This window comes from Hordeum vulgare, chromosome 3H (assembly GCF_904849725.1).
Source record: "Hordeum vulgare subsp. vulgare chromosome 3H, MorexV3_pseudomolecules_assembly, whole genome shotgun sequence".
Classification (NCBI taxonomy): domain Eukaryota; kingdom Viridiplantae; phylum Streptophyta; class Magnoliopsida; order Poales; family Poaceae; genus Hordeum; species Hordeum vulgare.
The window spans coordinates 418,673,761-418,700,354 of record NC_058520.1 but is presented as its reverse complement, the minus strand read 5'-3'; the positions used below and the strand labels follow the sequence as shown (position 1 = coordinate 418,700,354).

At 49.9% G+C, this 26,594-nt stretch overlaps 1 protein-coding gene across 1 annotated transcript; it reads right to left on the bottom strand.

The window, feature by feature from the left end:
- Nucleotides 1-684: 684 nt before the first annotated feature.
- Nucleotides 685-2,142, bottom strand: LOC123441810 (putative cyclin-dependent kinase F-2). Its single transcript, XM_045118032.1, has 2 exons — nt 2,039-2,142; nt 685-1,642 (listed from the first exon to the last, which is right to left on the bottom strand). Exons 1-2 carry the CDS (start codon nt 2,140-2,142, stop codon nt 838-840), a joined length of 909 nt encoding a protein of 302 aa, XP_044973967.1. The 3' UTR covers nt 685-837.
- Between the last annotated feature and the right edge of the window lie 24,452 nt (nt 2,143-26,594).

The following is a 26,594-nucleotide window of genomic DNA, read 5'->3' as shown; positions in this document are numbered from 1 at the left end:
TTGATAAAGGAAAGCACTCGCATCGTCGGCCACACTTGGAATGGAGAAAGAGCAAGAATGTTTTGCTCGAGAACATGTAAACGAATGAGGCCGCCTATTTGTCACTTGTCTATTTTTATTTTTATTTTTGCTATCAACCGATTCGCTTGAGCTATTGGACTGAAATCCGACGCCCTGGCTCATTCTTTCCCTTCTTCCTCCTGTCCGACGCCAGCCTAACCGGGAGCGCCACTCATCCCTCGCCGCCGCCCATCCCTCTCTGCCGCTCGCCACCGTGCCCCCATCTTCGGCCTCGGCCCTCGGGGCTTCGTGCAAAATTGACTGATCCAAATTACAATTTCCAAAAAACCGGTGAACAGCAACAAATTCGCATCCTATGGTTTGGTCGGCTGATCCAAATTACAGTTTTTAGACAGCAGTTGAACAGCAAAATCGAAAACAAATTCGGATCCGATGGTTTGGACTTTGGTCGGCTAGCTAATCCAAGTTACAATTTGAGACTGAAAAAGGAACTCTGGACTCTGGAACACACACGAACTTCAGCTCCAGTGCACGCCGCTTCGGCTCGTGGATGCAAAATCATTCAATTGTACCAACCCAAACACATGGTCGCACTTCGTATTGATGTACGTATATGAAGTAAACGAGCATAGGTTATTTTTTTTTTTAGGGAACGAGCATAAGTTTTTTACCTGAACGTAAGTCGACAATTTCCTTGCAACTAAACCCAGACAGCAGAACTGCAGAAATATCGCAGTCGAACCTTACATTACATGTGTGTCGACACAAGAACGTTGTGTGTGCACGCTATCAAATCAAGGTTTCCGGAGCGTCGTCCTAGTTGACGGCGAACCAAGGAAGCTCCAAGGCATCAGCCGCCGACAGCCTCTTGTGTGCGTCGCAGGAGAGGAGGCCGCTCAATACTTGGAAGCCCTGTATCGACAGGCAGTCCTCTGGAAACATCTCGCGCAGCCTGTTGCGGTGGGGGGTGCTCGTCGTCGGCGGCGGCGCCACCAGCTCGCCGGCGAGCGGCATGGAGTTGTAGGACGGCCAGGAGATCTGGTCCGGCACGCCAAGAATGTAGAAGATCCTGAGGAGCTGGTCGGCGTCGTCCGCCGCGCGGCCAAAGAGCCGGTCGCCCAGGAGGATCTCGGCCATGACGCAGCCGAGCGACCAGGCGTCCACCTTGGCGTCGTAGTCGGGCTTCCCCAGGAGGATCTCCGGGGCCATGTAGCTGCGGGTGCCATGCAGGCCGTACGGCGGGGACTGGGTCGACGTGCGCATGGCGAGCCCGAAGTCGCATATCTTGACGCCGTCGCCGACGAGGACGTTCTCGGGCTTGATGTCCCGGTGGACGACGCCGCAGCGCTCGTGCATGTGCTTGGCGCCGCCCAGGAGCTGCCGCATGAGGTAGCGCACGACGTCCTCCTGGAACGGGCAGCCGCGGCGGGCGCCGTGGAGGACGTGGTGGAGGCTTGGCCCGACGTACTCCATGACGAGGGAGAGCCTGTCGTCGGCGCCGGGGTCGGAGGACATGGCACGCAGCTGGACGATGGAGCGGTGGCCGCGGCACGCCCTGAGGAGGCCGGCCTCCCGCCGGACCGCGTCGTGGCTGCTCGAGCTGAGGGTCTTGATGGCCACGCTGTGGACTTAAATGTTCGTTTCTTCAGAATGTCAGTTAGTTAGTCGTTTTTTCCCTTCCGTTTGAGCTGCAAATAACAGCTAGTTAGCTGAGTAGATAGGTTAGTTAGGCTAGCTTGTTTTTCTCCTGAAGAAGGGGTCTACCGTCCGCATGAACTGGATTGTGGGATCGCGCGATCGTGGTGGTTGTAGCGGGCGTTTTGCTCGGGCTGTTGGTGGCTCTAGGTCGACTGTAACTGAATAAGAGTAGCAGAGAAATACAGAAAAGGATGCCAGTTGTTCGCATCGCCAAAAATCCTCGAGCTCCTGTGATCGTGTGTGTGTGATCCTGATCGATAGAGAGTGAGAGAGAGTTGATCCGATTAGTGCTTACAATTGGCATCAGAGCTTCGTCAACCTCGGGACCATGGCCGGAAGCGAGTAGCGCAGGAGGGTTGCCGCCGCCGACGGGTCCAGGACGCCGTCGCCCAGGCGCGGGCGAACCCTGACGCGTTCACCCATGGGGAGGCGCGGACGCGCTGCGCGCGGGCAGGAGATCGCCGCGCCGGTAGTGCAGAGGCGGGAGGTGGCCCTGCCGACGGTCTTCCCCACCCTGACTCGGAGCAACTACGGCGACTGGTCACTCCTCATGCGAGCGATCCTGCAGACGTGCGGGCTATGGAACGCCGTCACCACGGGAACACCGGACTTCCACGACGACCGCATGGCGCTGGAGGCAGTCCTCCGAGCGGTGCCGCCAGAGATGCTCGCCGTTCTCTCCACGAAGGAGACGGCGAGGGAAGCCTGGGACGCCGTCAAGACCATGCGGATGGGCTCGGCCGCTGTGCGCGAGGCCAGGGCGGAGAGCCTCCGTCGGGAATTCGAGGACATCCGCTTCAAATCCGGTGAGAACGTCGACGACTTCGCCATGCGACTCACTGGGCTCGTGAACAACCTTTCGATCCACAGCGACCCTGTCGGAGATGGGCGCGTCGTGCGCAAGTTCCTTCGCGTTGTGCCTCGCAGGTACGCCCAGGTCGCGCTCTCCATCGAGACCCTGGTCGACCTCGACACCCTGACGGTGGAAGAGCTCACCGGCCGTCTCAAGGTGGCGGAGGATCGCTTCGATCGTGATGGCGATGGCGAAGGCGGTGCCCACCTCCTGCTGACCATGGAGGAGTGGCGCGCGCGTGAGAAGGGCCTGGCCGCCAACGGCGCCAACGGCAGCAACTCGTCTGGCTCACCAGGGCGCGGGCGAGGACGGGGCCGTGGGCGCGTTCGTGGCGGTGGCCGCGGCAGGAGAGGCAAGTCTCCTGCCGGCACGGAGTCTGGCGGCGCAAAGGGAGCTGACGCAGACCGCGAAAAGTGTCACTACTGTGGGATCCCTGGCCATTGGGCCCGCGATTGCCGCAAGAAGAAACACGAGGAGGACCAGGCTCTCCTCGCCCAGGGACAAGCGGGAGAGGACGACGATCCCGGCCTGCTGATGATCGAGCATGTCTCCCTGACCGCGACCACCTCTGAACCACCCACCGTGACGGGTCACGAGATAATCCTCCTCAACGAGTCGCGCGCGCGGGCGGAGTTGCGACGCTCCCCCGACGATGTGGATGCAGCCTGGTATCTTGATACGGGCGCGTCGAACCACATGACCGGAGACGAGGCGGCCTTCTCCGAGTTGGACAAGGGCATCCGCGGTTCAGTCAAGTTCGGGGACGGCTCGCTCATGCCGATCCATGGGCGAGGGACTGTCCTCTTCTCCATGGCCGGAGAGGAACACCGTGCACTCACCAACGTGTACTGGATACCGCAGCTAAGGAGCAACATCGTGTCCATCGGCCAGCTTGATGAGAGCGGCTGCCCCACGCACGTCGAAGCCGGGGTCATGACGGTGCGCGATCGACAGAATCGTCTCCTGGCCAGAGTACCTCGCTCCCGCAACCGACTCTACATCGCGCGATTGCGGCTCGCCGCCCCTGTTTGCCTCGCCGCGCACGCCGACGAGGAGGCATGGCGCTGGCACGCTCGCTTCGGTCACCAACACTTCGACGACCTCGAGAGGCTGACACGACAGGGCATGGTGAAGGGGATGCCCCTGATCCACCACATCGAGCAGGTGTGCGACGCCTGCCTGGTGGGGAAGCAGCGGAGAGCCCCCTTTCCCCAGCAGGCCAAGTACCATGCGGCCGAGCCCCTCGAGCTGGTGCACGGTGACCTCTGCGGCCCCATCTCACCGCCCACATCGGGCGGGAAGCGCTACTTCCTGCTGCTCGTCGATGACCACAACAGATTTATGTGGTTGTACCTGCTTCGGAGCAAGGACGAGGCAGCCGAGGCAATCCAAACCTTCCTGGCGCACGCAGAGCGCGAGATGGGACGGAAGCTCAAGACGTTTCGCTCCGACCGCGGCGGGGAGTTCAACTCGGCAGAGTTCAGCTCACACCTAGCCGAGCTTGGAGTGCAACGACATCTCACTGCACCATACACACCGCAGCAGAACGGCGTGGTAGAGAGGCGGAATCAGACCGTCGTCGGGACGGCCAGATGCATGCTCAAGGGGATGGGAGTGCCACCGCAGTTCTGGGGCGAGGCCGTGATGACGGCCGTCTTCGTGCTCAACAGAGCATATTCCAGGAGCGTCGCGGGGAAGACTCCGTTCGAAGCCTGGCACGGCAGGAAGCCCTCCGTCGACTTCTTGCGCGTGTTCGGCTGTGTGGCACACGCCAAGGAAACACGGCCACATCCGTCGAAGCTTGAAGACACGAGCAAGGCTATGGTGCTGCTCGGCTACGAACCCGGGAGCAAAGCCTACCGCCTCTACGACCCCGTGGGCAAGCGCGTCCACGTCTCTCGTGACGTCGTGTTCGACGAGACACGAGCATGGGAGTGGGAGAAGAAGGAGGCCACGGCAACCGACGCCGGTTTCGTCATCGAGACGTTTGCACCCCTTGCAAGTGCCTGCTCGTCTACACCACCGGAAGCGGCTCCCTCAGTCGCCACTGCACCTCCCTCTGTTGAGAAAGGTCCCGCACCAGCAGGGACAGAAGAAGACGGTGCTGTTGCGCCAGCTACAGACCCTTACGCTGCAACTGGGAGCACGACTGGCATAGCAGAAGAGCGTGCACCTCCTACGTGCACCAGGGCCAACCCTGCGCCGCCGCATCCGATGAGGACACGAGGAAGAGACGACATCTTCCTCCCCAACCCCCGCTACATGAGTACGGCGGAGAGAGCAGCGCAGAGCGGGCTGCTGGCTGGACTGGAGGAACCCAGCTGGGCTAATGCTGACATCGACGATGATGAACTCATGGACGAGCTGCACCTGGCACTTGGGGAAGAACCTAGCTCCTTCCAAGAAGCAGAAACTGAGGCATGCTGGCGACAGGCGATGTTGGAGGAGATGAAATCCATCGAGGCGAACCACACTTGGGATCTCGTCGATCCGCCTGCTGGGCATCGTCCGATCGGCCTCAAGTGGGTGTTTAAGGTCAAGAAGGACGCCAATGGAGAAGTAGTGAAGCACAAAGCAAGGCTCGTGGCGAAGGGATACGTGCAGAAGCACGGCGTGGACTATGATGAGGTTTTCGCGCCTGTGGCTAGGCTCGAGTCTGTCCGCCTCCTGCTCGCTCTGGCCGCTCGAGCCGGATGGACGGTGCACCACATGGACGTGAAGTCGGCGTTCCTCAACGGCGATCTGGAGGAAGAGGTCTACGTTGCTCAGCCACCAGGCTTCACTGCCGCCGACAAGGATACCAAGGTGCTCAAGCTCAGGAAAGCGCTATATGGGCTGAAACAAGCCCCTTGCGCCTGGAACGCCAAGCTAGACGCAAGCGTGGCCTCACTAGGGTTCGCAAGGTGCCCCTCGGAGCACGCTGTCTATGCCAGAGGGACTACGAGCTCTCGTCTGGTGGTCGGCGTCTACGTCGATGATCTGATCATCACGGGAACCAACGAAGAAGAGATCACGGGATTCAAGAAGGAGATGCAGACACTCTTTGACATGAGCAACCTGGGACGGCTCCACTACTACCTCTGGATCGAGGTGAGGCGGCACGGCGGCGGCATCGATCTCGGCCAGGCTGCGTACGCTGCCAAGATCCTCTACAAGGCAGATATAACGGGATGCAATCCTTGTCACATGCCCATGGAGCCGCGGTTCAAGCTCAGCAAGGTGAGCACGGCGAGGCCAGTGGATGCTACAGAATACCGGAGCATCGTAGGCATGCTTCGCTACATCGTCCACACCAGGCCGGTCCTAGCATTCTCTGTCGGGTATGTGTCGCGGTTCATGCAAGAGCCGACGACAGAACACATGACGGCGGTGAAGCACATCCTGCGCTATGTTGCTGGAACCTTGCATTGGGGAGTGCACTACACCCGCAGTGACCACGGAGCTCCATTGATCGGCTACAACGATAGCGATCTTGGGGGCGACGTGGATAGTCGTAGAAGCACCACCGGAGTTGTGTTCTTCCTGGGAAGCAATCCGGTAAGCTGGCAGTCACAGAAGCAGAGAGTAGTGGCTCTCTCTTCGTGTGAATCAGAATACATGGCGGCCACCACTGCCGCCTGTCAGGGAATTTGGCTGGCTCGATTGCTGGGAGAGATCAAGGATGAAGAACAGAAGGCCGCCATGCTCAACGTCGACAACAAATCATCTATTTCACTAAGTAAGAACCCTGTCTTCCATGATCGCAGCAAGCATATAGAAATCAGGTATCACTTTATTCGGGAGTGCGTGGAGGATGGGAAGATTTAGATCGAGTTCGTTCGATCCGAGGAGCAACTCGCTGATGTGTTGACCAAGGCATTGGGACGAGTTAAACTTCAGGAGCAGCGAGCAAAGATCGGGATGGTGAAGCTCAACGAAGCACACAAGGTTTAGGGAGTGATTGTGGACTTAAACCTCATGTGTTCGTTTCTTCAGACTGTCAGTTAGTTAGTCGTTTTTTCCCTTCCGTTTGAGCTGCAAATAACAGCTAGTTAGCTGAGTTGATAGGTTAGTTAGGCTAGCTTGTTTTTCTCCCGAAGAAGGGGTCTACCGCCCGCATGAACTGGATCATGGGATGTCGCGATCGTGGTAGTTGTAGCGGGCGTTTTGCTCGGGCCGTTGGTGGTTCTAGGTCAACTATAACTGAATAAGAGTAGCAGAGAAATACAGAAAAGGATGCAAGTTGTTCGCATCGCCAAAAACCCTCGAGCTCCTGTGATCGTGTGTGTGTGATCCTGATCGATAGAGAGTGAGAGAGAGTTGATCCGATTAGTGCTTACACACGCTCTCGCCGGTCTTGTAGGACCACGCCTTGATGACCGTGCCGAAGTTCCCGGAGCCGAGCTCGGCCGTCACCTCGTAGTCGTCCAGGTCCCAGATGGGGGTCTCCTCGCAGTCGTCGTGGTCCGAGATGGGCGACTCCCCATAGTGGCCTAGGACTGCGAGGTTCCAGATGGGCCTGCTGTTGTTGTAGCTCTTCGGCCAGCGGTCAACGGCTTGGGCTCGAACCACGTCCATCGAGAACGTGTTCAACAGATTGTAACTAACGGTATTGTATAAACCGTGTTTACCAAGGATAGGAGAGGCGTGCATGTTGTGTTCTCTGTTGTATACGCTGTTTGTCTGTTGAGATATATCTCTAGGTAGTTAGTAGAGGATATCTCCATAGCTGAACCGACTTCGTGTAATCATCTATCTCTATTTAACATGCACGCATCCCTGCCGATGGCATATGCTTCCAGCTCTTTCTACATGGTATCGAGCCTTCCTCTTCCCATCTATGTCTAGTTCATCCTCCACCACAGCCATGGCTTCTCCTTCTCTCGCTGCTCTCGGCCACACCATAACCGAGAAGTTGACGAGAGGAAATTTTCTGGTGTGGAAGGCGCAGGTCCTCCCACACATCCGGGCTGCCGGCCTCATGGGTTACCTTGATGGCACTACGTCGGCACCCCCAGTTGATCTGATCACGGAGCGAGAGGTGTCCGGGAAGAAGGAGACCTCAGCTTCACCCAATCTTGCATAGACAACCTGGTACAGCCAGGATCGGCAGGTTCTCAGTTTTCTGCTCACCTCCCTCTCTCGGGATGTTCTTCTTCAAGTCCACGAAGTCACAAGTGCTGTTGGCGTCTGGGCTGTCATCCTCCAGATGTTCGCCTCATAGTCCCGTGCGCGTACAATCCTACTCCGTGGGCAACTCGACACCACCTGCAAGGGAGAGATGTCCGCTGCCGAGTACTACACCAAGATGAAGGGCTATGCTGATGAACTTGCGGCGGCTGGGAAACCTGTTGATGAGGACGAAGTTGTCTCTCATATTCTGCAGGGATTGGATTCAGACTACAACTCGTTCGTCTTTGCAATCTCCACTCGTGCTGCTGCTGATAATCCTATTGGACTCAGCCAACTCTTCTCTGTGTTACTCCCTGCGGAGGCGCGTATCCTCTCCCAAACCAGCAGTGGTCACTCCCTCAACATGGCGTCCCGGGGTGGCAGCAACTGAAACACCCCAGTTCGCCCCTCTGCTGGGGGTGGATACCAAGCTTCGGGCAGCAACAACAACCCTGGTGGTGTGCCTCAACAAGGGGAGGTGGTCCTCTCGGTCCTCTTGTCTGCCAAATCTCCAAGCAAGATGGTCATGGCGCGTGGTCCTGCAAGAAAAGGTATGACAAGTCATACAACAACAACCCCAAGCGCTATGGTGGCCATGCAAAATCTGCTAACACGATTGCGACAACGGGCTCCTATGGACTAGATACCAACTGGTACCTTGACACCGGCGCTACGGATCATGTAACCGGTGAGTTGGAGAAACTCACGGTGCGTGATCGCTACACTGGACGGAAACAAATCCACACAGCTAGTGGTCAAGGTATGGAAATTAAACACGTTGGTCATGCACTTCTTCCTACTCCACATGAATCTCTCAAGTTGAACAATATATTGCATGTCCCTAGTACTTCCAAAAGTCTACTTTCTGGCCATCAACTCACTAAAGATAATCATGCATATCTTGTTGTTTACCATGAGTTCTTTTCTGTAAACGATCAGGAAACGGGGAAAATAATTCTTCACGGTCCAAGTAGAGAGGGATTGTATCCTGTAGCTGGCCATTCATCTACTCATGGACGTCATAGTCTTGGAGTCATCAAGCCATCTAACTCTAGGTGGCATAGGCGCCTCGGTCATCCATCGCTACCGGTGGTGCAACAAATTCTTTGCAATAATAGTCTTCGTGTGTCCAATAAAACAGATCATCATATAGTTTGTGATGCTTGTCAGATGGCCAAGAGCCATCAACTACCATATCCTCGTTCCAGTAGTGTGTCTCAAGCTCCTTTAGAGCTCATTTTTTCTGATGTATGGGGCCCTGGGCCTCTCTCTGTTGGTAGACAGAAATATTATGTCAGTTTTATTGACAATTTCAGTAAGTTTAGTTAGATCTACCTCATTAAACATAAGTCCGATGTGTTTCAGAAATTTCATATCTTCCAAGCCCTTGTTGAGCGTTTATTTGGTCGGAAAATTATTTCTATGCAAACAGATTGGGGTGGTGAGTACCAAAAGTTAAATCAATTCTTTGAGCGTCTAGGTATCACTCATCATGTTTCATGTCCCCATGCACACCAACAAAATGGCTCTACTAAATGCAAGCATCATCATATCGTGGAAGTTGGCCTCTCGTTGTTAGATCATGCCCCTCAAATTTTGGGATGAGGCCTTCCTTACTGATGTCTACCTTATAAATCGTCTCCCTAGTCGGGTCATCCACAATCAAACTCCACTTGAACGTTTCTTTGGAACTCCACCAAATTACACCTCTCTTCGTATTTTTGGGTGTGCGGTATGGCCTAATTTGCGCCCCTTTAACAAACACAAACTTGAGTATTGGTCTAAACAATGTGCTTTTCTTGGCTATAGTGCTCTGCATAAAGGATATAAATGCCTTGACATCTCTAGTGGACGTGTTTATGTCTCTCGTGATGTTATCTTTGATGAACATATTTTTCCTTTTGCTACCCTCCATCCTAATGCCGGTGCCCAACTCCGTGCGGAGCTTGTTCTTCTTCCACCTATTCTTCTTAATCCAACCACTCTGGATCCACAGGAAGAAGTTAGCAATGATCACGTGTCACCTTCCAATGGTTTTAATGCAAATTCTGCTAATAGTGCACAAGAATCTGCAGATCAGAGACGTGATTTTATGCAAGCCAATAGTACCGCGGATTCGCCCGCCACAGAAGATCAGGGAGGGGCTGGTCAAGGCGCTGATTCTCGAGGCGCTGGTCCCGTCGCTGATTCCCCTGCACCCGGAACGTCTATGCAGGCCTCGGGATCCCTCGCAAACACACCTCTCCTGGGCTCGGGTCGTGCCTCAGTCGCGGACCCGCCTCCTGTTGTAACGACCAAGATGCGGTCCTTTCCGGTCTGGGAATCGAGGCCTCGAATTGGAAAGGAGCGCATCTAAGTGTCTCGCAAACAGGTAACACATCACATACATAATAATAATAAAGAGACAATCAGGGATTCAATTGCCTTCTCATAAATATATCAGAGTACATCACGCATACAATCAAAGTAGTTCCGGTACGGACTAAAACAAGAGAAAATGACTATGATACCCTATGTGCTGGCCCACGATCACGACCACGCCTCAATCTTCTGGATAGTTCATGTACAGGTGGTCGGTCTCCTCATCATACTGCCACGCCAGCTGCGTGCCGTCGGGATCATCTGTCTCTCGGGTACCTGAACCTGTTGGTGTTGTGGAGGAATCTGTGAGCCATGGGGACTCAGCAATCTAAGACCTTGGTGTCAGAACTAGTCAAGTTATTAGGTTGGATAGGGTAGAGTGTTTAAGGTTGCAGCATCCTAAGCTTGATTTGGTGGCTAACTTACGTAGATCATGTATGAAGGTGGACTATACTAGCGATCGAGAATACATGATCACTAGGTGATCCTGAACACCTACCTACGTCAATCGTAACCCCACCGTGTTCCCGGTCGAAGAGAGATCTTCGAGGGGACAATCACGGTTAGACACATAGTTGGCAATTTTATTAGCTTCCGTTTAAGTTATCTAATACCGGATGTTAACAAAATATTCCAAGTTGCCACATAATCGCGGGCATGGATTTCCGTAAGATTAAACCCTGCAGGGGTGCTCCAACTAGTCCATCACAAACGTACACAGGCCGCAAAGTAATCCTCTATCACAAATCTCGTGATCTCGTCGGATTCCTTAGAGGAAAACCTCAACTCTGGGGAGAACCAAAGCTTCACTGGGATTCCTATACGCAAGATATATCTCTAAGGTAAGGCAAGGTGTAGTGCCCCAGATGTAACCTTGCCTTATTTGGAACCTATTCTCATGTGGGCCCACCTTGTCATGAATATGATGATGTCACTTTGTGTCTATGATTTCATGTGTCACTTTTGTACTTCCTTGCATGCATGCATACCATATGTTTCATACCATGTCTTGTCCTTGTGTTTGCTTGTGTTATCATGTGATGAGTTGTGGTGTTTGTGATCTTGTGGTTATGTGGTGATACTCATGAGGTGTTGGAGTGTGTAGTAGATGTGGTGGTTCTCACCTTCAATCCACTTTGGAATGTAAAACCCTTTTCCTTCCTTTTATCTCATGTTCAAAATTACATCTTCCCAAAAGCTGTTTTAAAATGTCTTGTGATTAGAGCTTATTGTGGGGATGATGATGTGTTGATTTGAAGTTTTGTACTTGGTCTTAAGGGTGAATATAATTCACAAAACAGTATAAATAAATGCTGTTTTGGAATTATGAAAGTAGCCCCATAAATGTTGGTAGTATTTTATTTAAATAGCTGATTCATTTTCAGGTCTAGGGTAATTTTCCTTTTGATTTTATCCCTTTTATTTTCCCCTGTGCCTATTTTTCTTTCCCTGTTTAATGTGTAAATGGAAATAGTCAGGGAGATCTATTTTCTATCTGGCGCACTAAGTGGGATCCCTCCCACTTAGCGGCCCATCTCTTCTCTCCTCCCTCCCGTATGCGCTCGCATCCCAAGCCCAGCTCGCTCCCTCCTTTCCCCTGACGCCGTTCTCTCCCCCTGCACCTTTCCGTCAGGCTCCAGTGAGAGAGCACGCCGACGCCGTGAGCGCACACGTCGAGAACCCCCCTTATTACCTGGGCGTCCGTGCCCCCCCTCGTCCTAGGGTTCCTCCCTTTTCTCTCCTGCCGCCGCCACCTCTCCTCTGCCCCTCCATCTCTTCTTCCTCATGTCCTGGTAAGTCTCTGTAGAGATCCAGTAGCAGAGAGAGGTAGAGAGCTCCGCCGCGTCTACCCCTGCCTCTCCGTCGAACTTCGTCGGCGACCATGTCCGGGGGCTCGGGCAGGGTGCCCGCACTCCATTCCCGGCGCTAGGAGCTCCGAAGGACGACTACACCGACGAGCTCGACCTCGTCAACAGCGCGAACCCGGTGGTGTGCCTCCTCTTCTTCGGTCTACGGTTCGGGCTTCGTCGTTGTCGATCTGCCTCATCTCCGGCGCCCTCCTGCTCCGATCCGAACCTCTACTTCCTCCCCAAGGTGAGGATCAACCTCTCCTTCCTTCCTCCTTCGTGGATCAGCCCGGATCCGGCCTGTGCGCGTGCGTATCCTCTCTGTCTCGAGCAACAGCAGTAGTAGTTGCAGGTGGTGGTCATGCCATCTAGGTAGTGCTAGGTGCAGTAGCAGTGGGTTTCTAGGGGTTCCCTTCACCTCGTTTTGCAACGGCCTCCGGCAGCAGCAGCACCACGACGAGGAGCCGACGAACTCTCTGCCGTCGCGCCTCTCTGTCGTTGAAGATCGACATCAGTTAGTTCATCGTGTTGTTGCATGTGCTGTGCAGTTCTTGTTAGGTAGTAGGTTGGTGAGAGTCCGCGGTAGTTGTGGGTAGCTCTCGTGCGTTCCTCCTCCGTAGCACAGCGCAACAGCAGCAACGCTGGCGAGGGAAAACCGACAACCTCCCTGACGCTGGTGCGTCTCGGTGTAGAGCCTGGTTCGGCTGTTGCATATAGCTTAGCTGGTTCGTTTCACCCGTTCCAACAGTAGTCAATTTGTAGCGCAGTGGTTGTGGTCTCTGGTTGTTCTGTGGAGGTGTAGGGATCGAATCCCCGGTGGTGCATCTCCCCCTTTTTATTTCATTTTCGGTTGGTAGTAGTAGCAGCAGCAGAGAGGTTAACCTGCTATGTTCCCCTCCTCTGTCGAGTGCATGGTGACTAGTAAAGTGGTAGTGGTGCTCTCGTTTACCAAAGAGGGTACTGGGTTCGAATCCCAGGGTGCCCCCTTTTCATTTTCTTCTTGTTGTTATTTTTTTCTCTTTGCTTTGTTGATCCTACGCTTGTGCCTAATCCAATAGGTATAAAGGTGACATGTTAACTCCTTTTGCCTGCTAGATAAAAGTGGTAGGTTGAGGTGTATGTGTGTGTTTTTGAGTATGTGGTGTAGATGCTTGTGTGTGTATGTAATTGTTTTGATTAGAGTTGTGTGGGTAGTTTAATGTTAGTAGGAATGCAAGCCTAGCTTGATCATGTGTGCTGCCCATATTTCTTGTGTAGTGTTCTTTAAGTTTTAGAGGAGTGTGTATGTGTGTGTGGAGGGACTCCCCCCCTCACACATACCCCTTGTGTGTGTGAGCTTGTTCTAGTGTTTGTGGCTATCATAACTTGTGTAAGTGTGTGGTGATGATCTTGAGCATGTTGTGCTTGTGGGTGATGTGGACTAGGTGTGTGTGTGAGTAGCATCCCACCTTGGCAAGCAAGCCTTGCACCTCCACATGTCCATATGTGAGAGGGCATGTCATGATATTTATGTGAGAAGCTTAGTAGTAAGATTTGTGAAGTTGATGTGCATGACCCAAACATGGGGTTCAAACCCCCATGTCACTTTGTCATTGTGCACATGATCTCAACCTTTGTAGTTGTTGTTTTAGTAGGAACTACATGAAATGATGCCCATTCCCTAGGCATGATTTGGAGTAGTTCCCTCTCCCTTAAATTGTGGTCATTTGATCCAAGTAGATGCCCACATTTTATATATGTTTTTAGGGTAGAAACTCCCAAGGAATCCAGTGGTGAAGTTAGTTTTGCCATTGGAATAATTTATGGAGTGGACATATTCAGATTTGTTGCAAGTTTGATCTTGGTTTCCATGGAATAGGTGGAGCCCAAGGGCATGTGTTTTTGTGTGATAGAAGTAGGGGTTTTGCTCTACACCATAGTGGTGTCATTTATCACTTGGTATTTTTTGCATGCAAACTATGCCTAGACAAAGTGGGCATGTGGCTCAAAAAGTCCAGCTTAGTGAAATCTGGAATTTCACTAAGTCTGGGAATTCTGGAAACATTTTCTTCTCCTATAGATGAGGATGTGATGGTCATTGTGTTGAGAACTAGCCTTAGCTCAGTGCTAGGATTTTGGACCTAATATGTTTGTGAAGATCCCTGTAAAATTTCATCTCATTTGGAGTCCAGTAGATTGTGTTTTGATTGCTGTCAAAAATATTCAGAACAAAGACAGAAATTCAGGTGCAGGAATTTTCACTAAGTCCCTGAGATCTGATGGTTTTGGGAAAGTTTGTGGCCTTGTATCTTCTAGAGATTAATTCCTTTTGCTGTGATTCTTGCTGGTGCTTGTAGTGTTCTTGGTTGGCAACAGCCACATATATTATTTGTCATATTTGGAGGCCTGTAGCTATGTTGCATGTAGCTCCCAAAGAGCTAAGATGCAGATTATGGCAGATTATGTAGTATAGTCATTTTGATCATTGTGTGTGCTTAGTTGATTTTGTGTTGTTCTCCCTTGCTCCAATCCATTCATATTGGGTTGTTACATGTCTTGGCAACCTGTGAATACCAGATTTGTGCCAAATGTGGGTGTGGTGTTGATTCTGCCACGTAGAGCTTCATATCTTGTTTCGTTGATTCCCGTTGAACCGTAGCTCCGTTTGCAATGTTATTTATATGGTTTTGCATAGTTTTCACGAGCCGCATCTGTTCGTGCCATCCTCATGCATGTAAAAATATCTTAGTGTACAGTTATGTCCAGGAACTTGTAGTAGTTTATTTTGCTTGTGCTAGTGATATAAATAGTGGTGCATGCTCATTTTTCATCTCATGCATCATGTGATTGTTTCATCTTGTGGTGCTTCTGTTCATTGGCTGTTATTCTTACGTTGGGTAGCACCGGGATCGGAGAACGAATACGTGGAGTCAGGAGAGTACGTGCAGGACGATCCAGAACCATTCCAAGCTGAGGATATCATAGACAAGATGATATGACCTTGATTCCATCTCTAGACTTGTTATGCTAGTTTCGTTTCCATGTCATATTGCTCGCTGCCTACCACTGAAATTAAATTGCCTCTTGATATGCCATGAACCCAAACACTGTTCCCCTTCCTAGCAAAACTTGACTGGCTAAGTAGGCTTTGCTCAGCTACTAATGTTAGCATTGCTAGTTGCAGGTGTTCTGACTCATGTGATAACATGAGCTTGATATCATTATCTTAAATTATGTTATTTAATTAATGCACCTATATACTTGGTAAATGACGGGAGGCCTATCCTTTTGTCGGGTGCTTTGTTCCGTTATTGCCGCCTTAGTTACCGGTTACCGGTGTTTGATTCCATAATGATCACTCCTAACACGTTCGGGGTTGTTATGGGGACCCCCTTGATAAATCGAGTAGTGCTAAGGCTTGTTCGGCAGGACCCAATATTGGTGTTAATTTGCTAATCACTTAATAATAAACTGCATAGGGAATAGCTAGCCCGAGGATTTAAATCAACAACCCGGGCCAGTGCTCCTCATGAGTGTTGGTCCACACTGGGCAGACTATGGGGCCACCACAGGGCAACCTGAGGTTTGGTATACCTGTAGTGTGACTCATCCGGCGTGTCCTGAGACTGAGATACGCGGCTCTTATCAGGGTCATCGACACGTCGGGAGGTCCTGCTAGCCTTACCTTACCTTAGCGGTATATCTTGCGTATAGGAATCCCAGTGAAGCTTTGGTTTTCCCCAGAGTTAAGGTTTTCCTCTAAGGAATCCGACGAGATCACGAGATTCGTGATAGAGGATGCCTTTGCAGCCTGTGTTCGTTTGTGATGGACTAGTTGGAGCACCCCTGCAGAGTTAAATCTTTCGGAAAGCCGTGCCCGCGGTTATGTGGCCACTTGGAATATTTTGTTAACATCCGGTATTAGAGAACTTAAACATAAGCTACTAACATTGCCAACTGTGTGCGTAACCGTGACTGTCCCCTCGAAGATCTCTCTTCGATCGGGAACACGGTGGGGTTATGAATGCCGTAGGTAGGTGTTCAGGATCACTTAGTGATCAAGTAACCCCGACCGCTAGTGTAGGTCACCTTCACAATTACTTTGCGTAAGTTAGCCACTTATTCAAGCTTAGGATGCTACAGCCTTATACACTTCACCCTTACCCTACCTAATAACATGACTAGTTCTGGCACCAAGGTCTTAGATTTGTTGAGTCCCCGCGGCTCACGGATTCCTCCGAAACTCCCAACAGGTACAGGTACCCCAGAGACAGATGATCCCGACGGCACCCAGCTGGCGTGACAGTACGACGAGGAGACAGACCGCCTCTACGTGAACTATCCAGAGGGCTGAGGCGTGGTCGTGATCGTGGGCCTGCAGGCAGGGTAGCATAGCATTTTCATGTTTTGTAGTCCGTAGCGGAACTACCTTGATTGTATCTGTGATGTACTCTGAGTTATTAATAAGAAGATAGTTGAATCCCGAATTGTGTACTTTTATTATTATTTGTGCTATGTTACTTGCATGCGAAACGCTTAGATGCGCTTCTTTCCTATTCGGGGGCCTCGACCCCCAGATCGGAAAGGACCGCATCTTGGTCGTTGCAAGTTGGTATCAGAGCCTTACGACCATAGGAGCCTTTGTGTGATCGTACTTGGCCGAGTCGAGTCTAGAAAATGTTTTGAGTCTTAGTTATATCGGAGAGTAGGATTCTTTTTTCTCCTCTTCTTTTCTCTGGAGAGGTTCCCGTCTTAGGAAATCTTTAACTCTACTCCTTTTCTCGCTCAAATTTTTTTTAGGATCACGCGGGTATTTGTGAAATCTATATGATTTCGATGTGACTGAATCCTGTCCTGGTGCCTCCTATCTGCTCTAAGTATCAGGGGAGTTGAGCTCCAGGGATTATCGCGCACATCGCCATCATTCAGATTTCTGAGTATCTAAGAACGGAGGGTGTTCGTTATTGCTTCAATACGGGTAGTGGTGAGATAACCCCTATGTCCCCAGTACTGGTGTAGATTGTTCGGGGGTATTACCACACTTGGTATCGTTGTGATCACGAGGATCTGTTGTAGATGAAGGTCCGAGATGCTGGTTGTGTGTTGAAGGATGTGATACAGGTGACGGGTTAGTTTAGGAGTTGTGTGAAATACTCCTTGTATCTGTGTACCTGATTGCATGACCAGTTATTTCGGGAATTCATAGGTGGGATATCTAGTAGTATCTTATAGGACTATCTTCCTACAGACGCTTGATTGAGGTTTGGGAAATCTCGGTCATATGTTTGTTCCGAGCGGTCCTAGCTCACACTTGTTTGTAGTGGTCCTTATCGGAATTTTGTCATCTGTTACTTTGAGGATGCACTCTTGCTATGTTGTTCGAGTGCAATGCTAAATTCTGTTCAGATATTCTGTCTTTTGATTCAGCAATATCTTCAATTATTCTGTGGACTAATATGTTGTCCGTCTTCAGGATGGCTCCACCGACTCGTCAGACCCCAGCGCGTGAGGATATGCCGCCTCCACCTCCTCCTCCTCCTCCGCCGCCTCCTCCTGCAGAGGCATGGCACGCGATGATGGCAACTACTAATGCAAACACTCAGATGCTGTTGAAGTTGATCCAGGAGAGAGCCAATCATCAGCAGGGCAATTTCCAGCAGGGTGGCAATCACTTCGCCAACCTGAGTCAGTTCCTGTCAAACCAGCCTAAGACGTTCACTTCTTGCGACCAGCCGTTTGATGCGGAAGATTGGATCCGTGATATGAACAAGCATTTCGAGTGTAGCAATGTGCGTCCGGAGGACTATGTCAAGTTTGCAACATTTCAGTTGAAGGGACATGCTTCTATTTGGTGGTAGCAACTTAAGGACTCCAGAGGTGACAGGGTGATGTCTTGGGACGAGTTTTGTCGTGACTTCAGGTCCCACTACATCCCTTCCAGTTTTGTTGAGGAGATGCGTGAGAAGTTCAGGCGTTTGAAGCAGGGCAACAATTCTGTGTACAAGTACAATGTCGAGTTCCACGAGCTGGCCCGTTACGCGTTGCAGGATGTCCCGGATCAAAAGAGCAAGATCTATCAGTTCAGGGGTGGCTTGAAGGAGGACTTGCAGTTAGCGCTTGCTTTGCACGATCCTGAGGAGTTTGACAAGTTTTAAAACTTAGCTCTCCGAGCAGAGGCAGCCTTGCTCAGGGTGGAAAACTCCAAGAAGCGCTTCAGAGACTCCAGCTCTTCCTCGACTCAGGTGGTTCAGAAGCAACATAGGTTTTGTGTTTCTCCTCCTCCTCCTCGGCACTCACAGCAGCTGAAGCACTCAGGTGGACGTGGTTCTTCCCACCCACCCAACCCTGGCTTCCAGCAGAGATACCAGCATCAGAAGCAAGGGCCTCCTCAGACTCAGTTCCGGCAGCCAGCAGATGTCAATTGTCACAAATGTGGGCAGAAGGGTCACTATGCCAACAAATGTACTTCTCAGCTCCGTCTGCCGCCTCCTCCTCCACGCAAACCTCCAAGCAACGCTCTTGTCAAATTCAACCCCAGATCATCTCGAGTCAACATGGTGAATGCAGCTGAAGCAGACAACTCCTCTGATGTGATCATGGGTAATCTCCTAGTCAATGATATTCCTGCTAAAGTGTTATTCGATTCTGGTGCATCGCATTCTTTCTTGTCATATCCTTTTGCGGCAAAGCATGATTTCCATCTTCAAGAGTTGGCTAGGTCTTTGGACATTGTTTCTCCGGGTATGCTTATGAGTTCTCGTTGGGTTGCTCCGGATGTTTCTGTCAAGTTGGGAAATTATTCCTTTCTGGCGTCTCCGTATGTCTTGGGCAAGTCCGACATCGACTTGATTCTTGGTATGGATTGGTTGGCCATGAACAAGGCGTCAATTGATTGTGAAGCTAAAGAAGTCAAGCTTACCCACTCTTCGGAGGATGTGATTATATTCGCGGCGCGCGATGATACAATCCGTTTGTTCTCCTTGAATGAAAAGGGTGAGATCAATCCTATTGAGCAAATTCCAGTAGTCTACGAATATCAAGATGTGTTTCCTGAAGAGCTGCCATGCATGCCTCCGCACCGTGAAAGTTTGTCATTGAGCTTGAGCCAGGCACAGAGCCAGTGTGCAAACGACCGTACAAGCTGGGTCCAGAAGAATTGAAGGAACTCAAGAGGCAACTCGATGAGCAGGAGCGTTTGGGTTTGATCAGACCAAGCTCGTCTCCGTGGGGATGTGGTGTTCTATTTGTCAAGAAGAAGGATGGTTCGGACCGGCTGTGTGTCGATTACCGCCCATTGAACAAGAAGACAATCAAGAACAAATATCCACTTCCGAACATAACTGAGTTGTTCGAACAGTTGAAAGGTGCTAAAGTATTCTCCAAGCTGATCTCAGAATGGGCTATCATCAGATTCGCATTCGCGAGGAAGACATTCCGAAGACGGCATTCAGGACTAGTTTTGGCTCGTATGAGTATAGGGTCATGTATTTTGGTCTGGCTAATGCTCCTCCGACTTTTTCTCGATTGATGAACTATATTTTCTCACCATACAAGAATGAATTTGTATTGCTCTATCTCGACGACATTCTGGTCTTTTCTGAGAATGAGGAAGAACATGAGAGACATCTCAGGTTGGTGCTTGATAAACTGAGAGAATACAAGCTGTATGCCAAGTTTTCCAAGTGCGAGTTCTGGCTAAAAGAAGTGGTTTATCTTGGGCATATTATCTCTGCCGAGGGCATTAAGGTTGATCCATCCAAGGTTCAAGCCATTGTTGAATGGGAACCTCCGTAGAATGTGAAGCAGCTTCGAAGCTTTCTCGGGCTTGCCGGATATTGCAGAAGATTCGTTGAGAACTTCTCCAAAATCACCAAGCCGCTCTCTAGTCTTCTTCAGAAGGGTGTCAAGTATGTTTGGTCTCCAGAGTGTCAACTGGCTTTCGATACACTCAAAGAGAAGCTTATCTCCACTCCGGTCTTGGCCCCTCCGGATGATTCCAAGCCGTACCAGGTCTTTTGCGACGCCTCTCTCCAGGGTCTCGGTGCAATCTTGATGCAAGATAGGAAGGTGGTTGCTTATACTTCCAGGCAGTTGAAGCCTACGGAGAAGAACTATCCTGTGCATGATCTCGAGCTAGCAGCTGTTGTGCACGCCTTGATGACTTGGAGAAATCTCTTGTTGGAATGTAAGGTTGAAGTTTTCACCGATCACAAGAGTCTCAAGTATATCTTCACTCAGCCTAACTTGAATCTTCGGCAAACACGTTGGGTGGAAATGCTCCAGGATTTTAATCCGAGTGTTGAGTACACGCCAGGCAAGGCAAATGTTGTGGCAGATGCATTGAGGAGGAAGGCATATTGCAACAGTCTGATTCTACAACCTCTCCAGCCGGGTCTTTCTGAGTCTTTCAGGAAGCTTAATCTTCATCTAGTCCCTCAGGGTTTTCTTGCGAACCTTCAGATCTCTCCTACCTTGGAAGATCAGGTCAGAGCAGCTCAGCTACTTGATGCTATGGTGAAAAAGGTCAAGATTGGCGTGGGAAAGAGTCTCCCCAAGTATAAGTGTTTCACTGTTGATGCCAGGGACACATTGTTTTTCGAGGACCGCCTTGTCGTCCCGAAAGGTGATCTCAGGAAGGTGATCATGGAAGAAGCTCATAACTCTGTGCTCTCTATTCATCCTGGAAGTTCCAAAATGTACCACGACTTGAAGCAGACTTTCTGGTGGACTCGTATGAAACGCGAAATTGCACAGTTCGTAAACGAGTGTGATGTATGTCGAAGGGTGAAAGCAGAACATCAAAGACCAGGAGGCATCTTGCAGCCTTTGCCGATTCCTGAGTGGAAGTTTGATCACATTGAGATGGACTTCGTCACCGGGTTTCCGAAGTCCAAAAAGGGCAATGATGCTATCTTCGTCGTCGTCGACAAATTGAGTAAAGTGGCTCATTTCCTTCCAGTCAAGGAGTCCATTTCAGCAGCTTAGCTGGCAGAGTTGTACACCTCCAGGATTGTCTCTTTGCATGGCGTGACGATGATGATCTCTTCAGATCGCGGAAGTATCTTCACTTCCAACTTCCGGGACTCCTTTCAGTCTACTATGGGCACGAAGATCCGCTTCAGCACATCGTTCCACCCTCAGACTAGTGGTCAAGTGGAGAGAGTGAATCAAGTTCTTGATGATATGTTGAGAGCCCGTGTTATCTTTTTTGGTATGAAGTGGGAAGATTGTCTGCCTTTCGCGGAGTTCTCGTATAACAATAGTTATCAAGCTAGTTCTGGCAAGGCTCCGTTTGAAATTCTCTATGGCAGGAAGTGTCGTACTCCGCTCAACTGGTCCCTGACATGCGAGCGTCAGATCCTTGGCAATGATATGATAGAAGAAGCTGAGAAGATGTGTCGGATCATTCACGACAACCTCAGAGCAGCTCAGTCCCGTCAGAAGAGCTATTACGATAGCAAGCACCGTGACATGTCCTATGAGCTTGATGACTTTGTCTATCTCAAGGTGTCGCCTATGAAGGGTATGCATCGCTTTGGCATCAAAGGCAAGCTTGCGCCTCGTTTCGTTGGTCCGTTCAGAGTGGTTGGCAAGAGGGGCGACCTTGCGTACCAACTCGAGCTTCCGTCAACCTTTGCAAATGTCCATGATGTGTTCCATGTTTCTCAGCTTCGGAGGTGTTTCAAGACCCCCGAGCGCACTGTGCATCTTCAAGATATCGACCTTCAGCCTGACCTTTCTTATCGTGAGCATCCAGTTGCGGTTCTCGAGGCGACTGAGCGCAAGACCCGTAACAAGACTGTAAAATTTCTCAAAGTGCAGTGGTCTCACCATTCCGATAAAGAGGCTACGTGGGAACGCGAGGATCGCCTCCGTTCCGAATTTCCCGATTTCTTTCAGTCTTAGATCTCGAGGGCGAAATCTTCTTTGTAGTGTGGGAGAGTTTGTAGTGCCCCAGATGTAACCTTGCCTTATTTGGAACCTATTCTCATGTGGGTCCACCTTGTCATAAATATGATGATGTCACTTTGTGTCTATGATTTCATGTGCCACTTTTGTTCTTCCTTGCATGCATGCATACCATATGTTTCATGCCATGTCTTGTCCTTGTGTTTGCTTGTGTTATCATGTGATGAGTTGTGGTGTTTGTGATCTTGTGGTTATGTGGTGATACTCATGAGGTGTTGGAGTGTGTAGTAGATGTGGTGGTTCTCACCTTCAATCCACTTTGGAATGTAAAACCCTTTTCCTTCCTTTTATCTCATGTTCAAAATTACATCTTCCCAAAAGCTGTTTTAAAATGTCTTGTGATTAGAGCTTATTGTGGGGATGATGATGTCTTGATTTGAAGTTTTGTACTTGGTCTTAAGGGTGAATATAATTCACAAAACAGTATAAATAAATGCTGTTTTGGAATTATGAAAGTAGCCCCATAAATGTTGGTAGTATTTTATTTAAATAGCTGGTTCATTTTCAGGTCTAGGGCAATTTTCCTTTTGATTTTATCCCTTTTATTTTGCTGTGTGCCTATTTTTCTTTCCCTGTTTAATGTGTAAATGGAAATAGTCACGGAGATCAATTTTCTATCTGGCGCACTAAGTGGGCTCCCTCCCACTTAGCGGCCCATCTCTTCTCTCCTCCCTCCCGTGTGCGCTGGCAGCCCAAGCCCAGCTCGTTCCCTCCTTTCCCCTGACGCCGTTCTCTCCCCCCTGCACCTTTCCATCAGGCTCCAATGAGAGAGCACGCCGACACCGTGAGCGTGCACGTCGAGAACCCCCCTTATTACCTGGGCATCCGTGCCCCCTCGTCCTAGGGTTCCTCCCTTTTCTCTCCTGCCGCCGCCACCTCTCCTCTCCCCCTCCATCTCTTCTTCCTCCTGTCCTGGTAAGTCTTTGTAGAGATCCAGTAGCAGAGAGAGGTAGAGAGCTCCGTCGCGTCTACCCCCGCCTCTCCGTCGAACTTCGCCGGCGACCATGTCCGGGGGCTCGGGCAGGGTGCCCGCGCTCCATTCCTGGCGCTAGGAGCTCCGGAGGACGACTACACCGACGAGCTCGACCTCATCAACAACGCGAACCCGGTGGTCTGCCTCTAGACTTCCAAGCTGAGGATATCACAGGCAAGATGATATGACCTTGATTCCATCTCTAGACTTGTTATGCTAGTTTCGTTTCCATGTCATATTGCTTGCTGCCTACCACTGAAATTAAATTGCCTCTTGATATGCTATGAACCCAAACACTGTTCCCCTTCCTAGCAAAACTTGACTGGCTAAGTAGGCTTTGCTCAGCTACTAATGTTAGCATTGCTAGTTGCAGTTGTTCTGACTCATGTGATAACATGAGCTTGATATCATTATCTTAAATTCTGTTATTTAATTAATGCACCTATATACTTGGTAAACGACGGGAGGCCTAGCCTTTTGCCGGGTGCTTTGTTCCATTATTGCCGCCTTAGTTACCGGTTGCCGGTGTTTGATTCCATAATGATCGCTCCTAACACGTTCGGGGTTGTTATGGGGACCCCCTTGATAAATCGCGTAGTGCTAAGGCTTGTCCGGCAGGACCCAACATTGGTGTTAATTTGCTAATCACTTAATAATAAACTGCATAGGGAATAGCTAGCCCGAGGATTTTAATCAACAACCCGGGCCAGTGTTCCACATGAGTGTTGGTCCACACTGGGCAGACTATGGGGCCACCACAGGGCAACCTGAGGTTTGGTATACCTGTAGTGTGACTCATCTGGCGTGTCCTGAGACTGAGATACGCGACTCTTATCAGTGTCGTCGACACGTCGGGAGGTCCTGCTAGCCTTGCCTTACCTTAGCGGTATATCTTGCGTATAGGAATCCCAGTGAAGCTTTGGTTTTCCCCAGAGTTAAGGTTTTCCTCTAAGGAATCCGACGAGATCACGAGATTCGTGATAGAGGATGCCTTTGCGGCCTGTGTTCGTTTGTGATGGACTAGTTGGAGCACCCCTGGAGAGTTAAATCTTTCGGAAAGCCGTGCCCGCGGTTATGTGGCCACTTGGAATATTTTGTTAACATCCGGTATTAGAGAACTTAAACATAAGCTACTAACATTGCCAACTGTGTGCGTAACCGCGACTGTCCCCTCGAAGATCTCTCTTCGATCGGGAAGACGGTGGGGTTATGAATGCCGTAGGTAGGTGTTCAGGATCACTTAGTGATCAAGTAATCCCGACCGCTAGTGTAGGTCACCTTCACAATTACTTTGCGTTAGTTAGCCACTTATTCAAGCTTAGGATGCTGCAGCCTTATACACTTCACCCTTACCCTACCTAATAACATGACTAGTTCTGGCACCAAGGTCTTAGATTTGTTGAGTCCCCGCGGCTCACGGATTCCTCCGAAACTCCCAACAGGTACAGGTACCCCAGAGACAGATGATCCCGACGGCACCCAGTTGGCGTGGCAGTACGACGAGGAGACAGACCGCCTCTACGTGAACTATCCAACGGACTGAGGCGTGGCCGTGATCGTGGGCCTGCAGGCAGGGTAGCATAGCATTTTCACGTTTTGTAGTCCGTAGCGGAACTACCTTGATTGTATCTGTGATGTACTCTGAGTTATTAATAAGAAGACAGTTGAATCCCGAATTGTCTACTTTTATTATTATTTGTGCTATGTTACTTGCCTGTGAAACGCTTAGATGCGCTTCTTTCCAATTCGGGGGCCTCGACCCCCAAATCGGAAAGGACCGCATCTTGGTCGTTGCACAAGGCTAGCAGGACCTCCCGACGTGTCGACGACCCTGATAAGAGCCGCGTATCTCAGTCTCAGGACACGTCGGATGAGCAATGCGTACAGTGGCCTGATAGAAATCTCTCAAGTTGCCCTGAGTTGGCCCCGCACAGTGCTCTATGTTGGACCAACGCTCTTGAGGAGCACTGGCCCGAGTTGTTGATTAAAGATCCTCGGGGTAATCATTCCTATGCAGATTATTAAGTGATTAGAAAATTAACACCAATGTTGGGCCCTGCCGGACAAGCCTTAACACTACGCGATTTATCAAGGGGGTCCCCATAACATACCCGAACGTGTTAGGAGCGATCAATATGGAATCAAACACCGGTAGCCGGTAACTAAGGCGGCAATAATGGAACAAAGCACCCAGCAAAAGGCTAGGCCTTCTGTTAGTTACCAAGTATATAGGTGCATTAAGTTAAATAACAGAATTTAATATAATGATATCAAGCTCATGTTATCACATGAGACAAAGCACCTACATCTAGCAACGCTAACATTAGTAGCTGAGCAAAGCCTACTTAGCCATTCAAGTATTGCTAGGACGGGATAAGTGTTTGGTTTCATGGCATATCAGGAGGCAATTTAATTCAGTGGTAGGCAGCGATCATATGAGAATGGAAACATAATCTAGCATAACAAGTCTAGAGATGGAATCAAGGTCATATCATCTTGCCTGTGATATCCTCAACTTGGAATGGTTCTTGTTCGTCCTGCACGTACTCTCCCGAATCCACGTACTCGTTCTCCGATCCCGGTGCTACGCAACATAATACTAACATGCAATGAACAACAGCACCTCAAGATGCAACAAGCACATGATGCATGAGATGAATATGAGAATGCATCACTATTTCTATCACTAGCACAAGCAAAAGAAGCTAAAGCATGTTCCTGGACAGAACTGCATGCTAACCTATTTTTACATGCATGAGAATGACATGATCAGATGCGTCTCGTGAAAACGATGCAAAACCATATAAAGAACATTACAAATGGAGCTACGGATCAACAGGAATCAACGAAACAAGATATGAAGCCCTACGTGTCAAAATCATCACCACACACTCAAATGACACTAATCTGGTATTCCCAGGTTGCCAAGACATAAAACAAACCATCATGGATGGGGTGGAGCAAGGAAGAACATCACAACATCAACTAAGCACTCACAAACATCAAAATGACAAAACTACACAATCTGCCATAAACTGCATCATAGCACTTTGCGAGCTACATGCAAAGCACCTACAACCACCCAACTATGTCAAATAATATATGTGGCTGTAGCTAGCCAAGAATACTACCAGCACAAGCAAGAATCACACAAAAAGGAATTAAACACAGGAAGATACAAGGCTTCAAACTTGCCCAAAACCATCAGATTACAGGGACTTAGTGAAAATTCCTGCACCTAACTTTCTGTCTTTGTTCTGAAGCCTTTTTGACAACAGCCAAAACAATACCTACAGGGCTCGAAATGACATGCAATTTTACAGGGCGCTAGACAAACATATCAGGTCCAACTTTAAAGTTGAAAGCTAGGGCTAGATCAAAACACAATGACCAGCACAACCCCATCAACAGGAGAAGAAAATATAAACAGATTCTCAGACAGATTTTCACTAATCTGGAATTTCAGCCCCATGCCTACTTTGGATGGGCACAACTTGCACACATGGATTCCAAATCATTAATTCAAACCAACATGTGGTAGAGGGGGTCACCCTCTAGTACCACAACCAAGAAACAAATACAAGAGCACATCACAACTCATGGAACTAAGCTCTAAACATAGAAGAAAATGTAAATATGTCATCTCCAGAAAATGCTCCAATGGCAAAAATGATTTCACCAATGGATTACTGGGATATTTCTACCCCAAAACCATATATAAAACATATGCACTTGCTTGGAA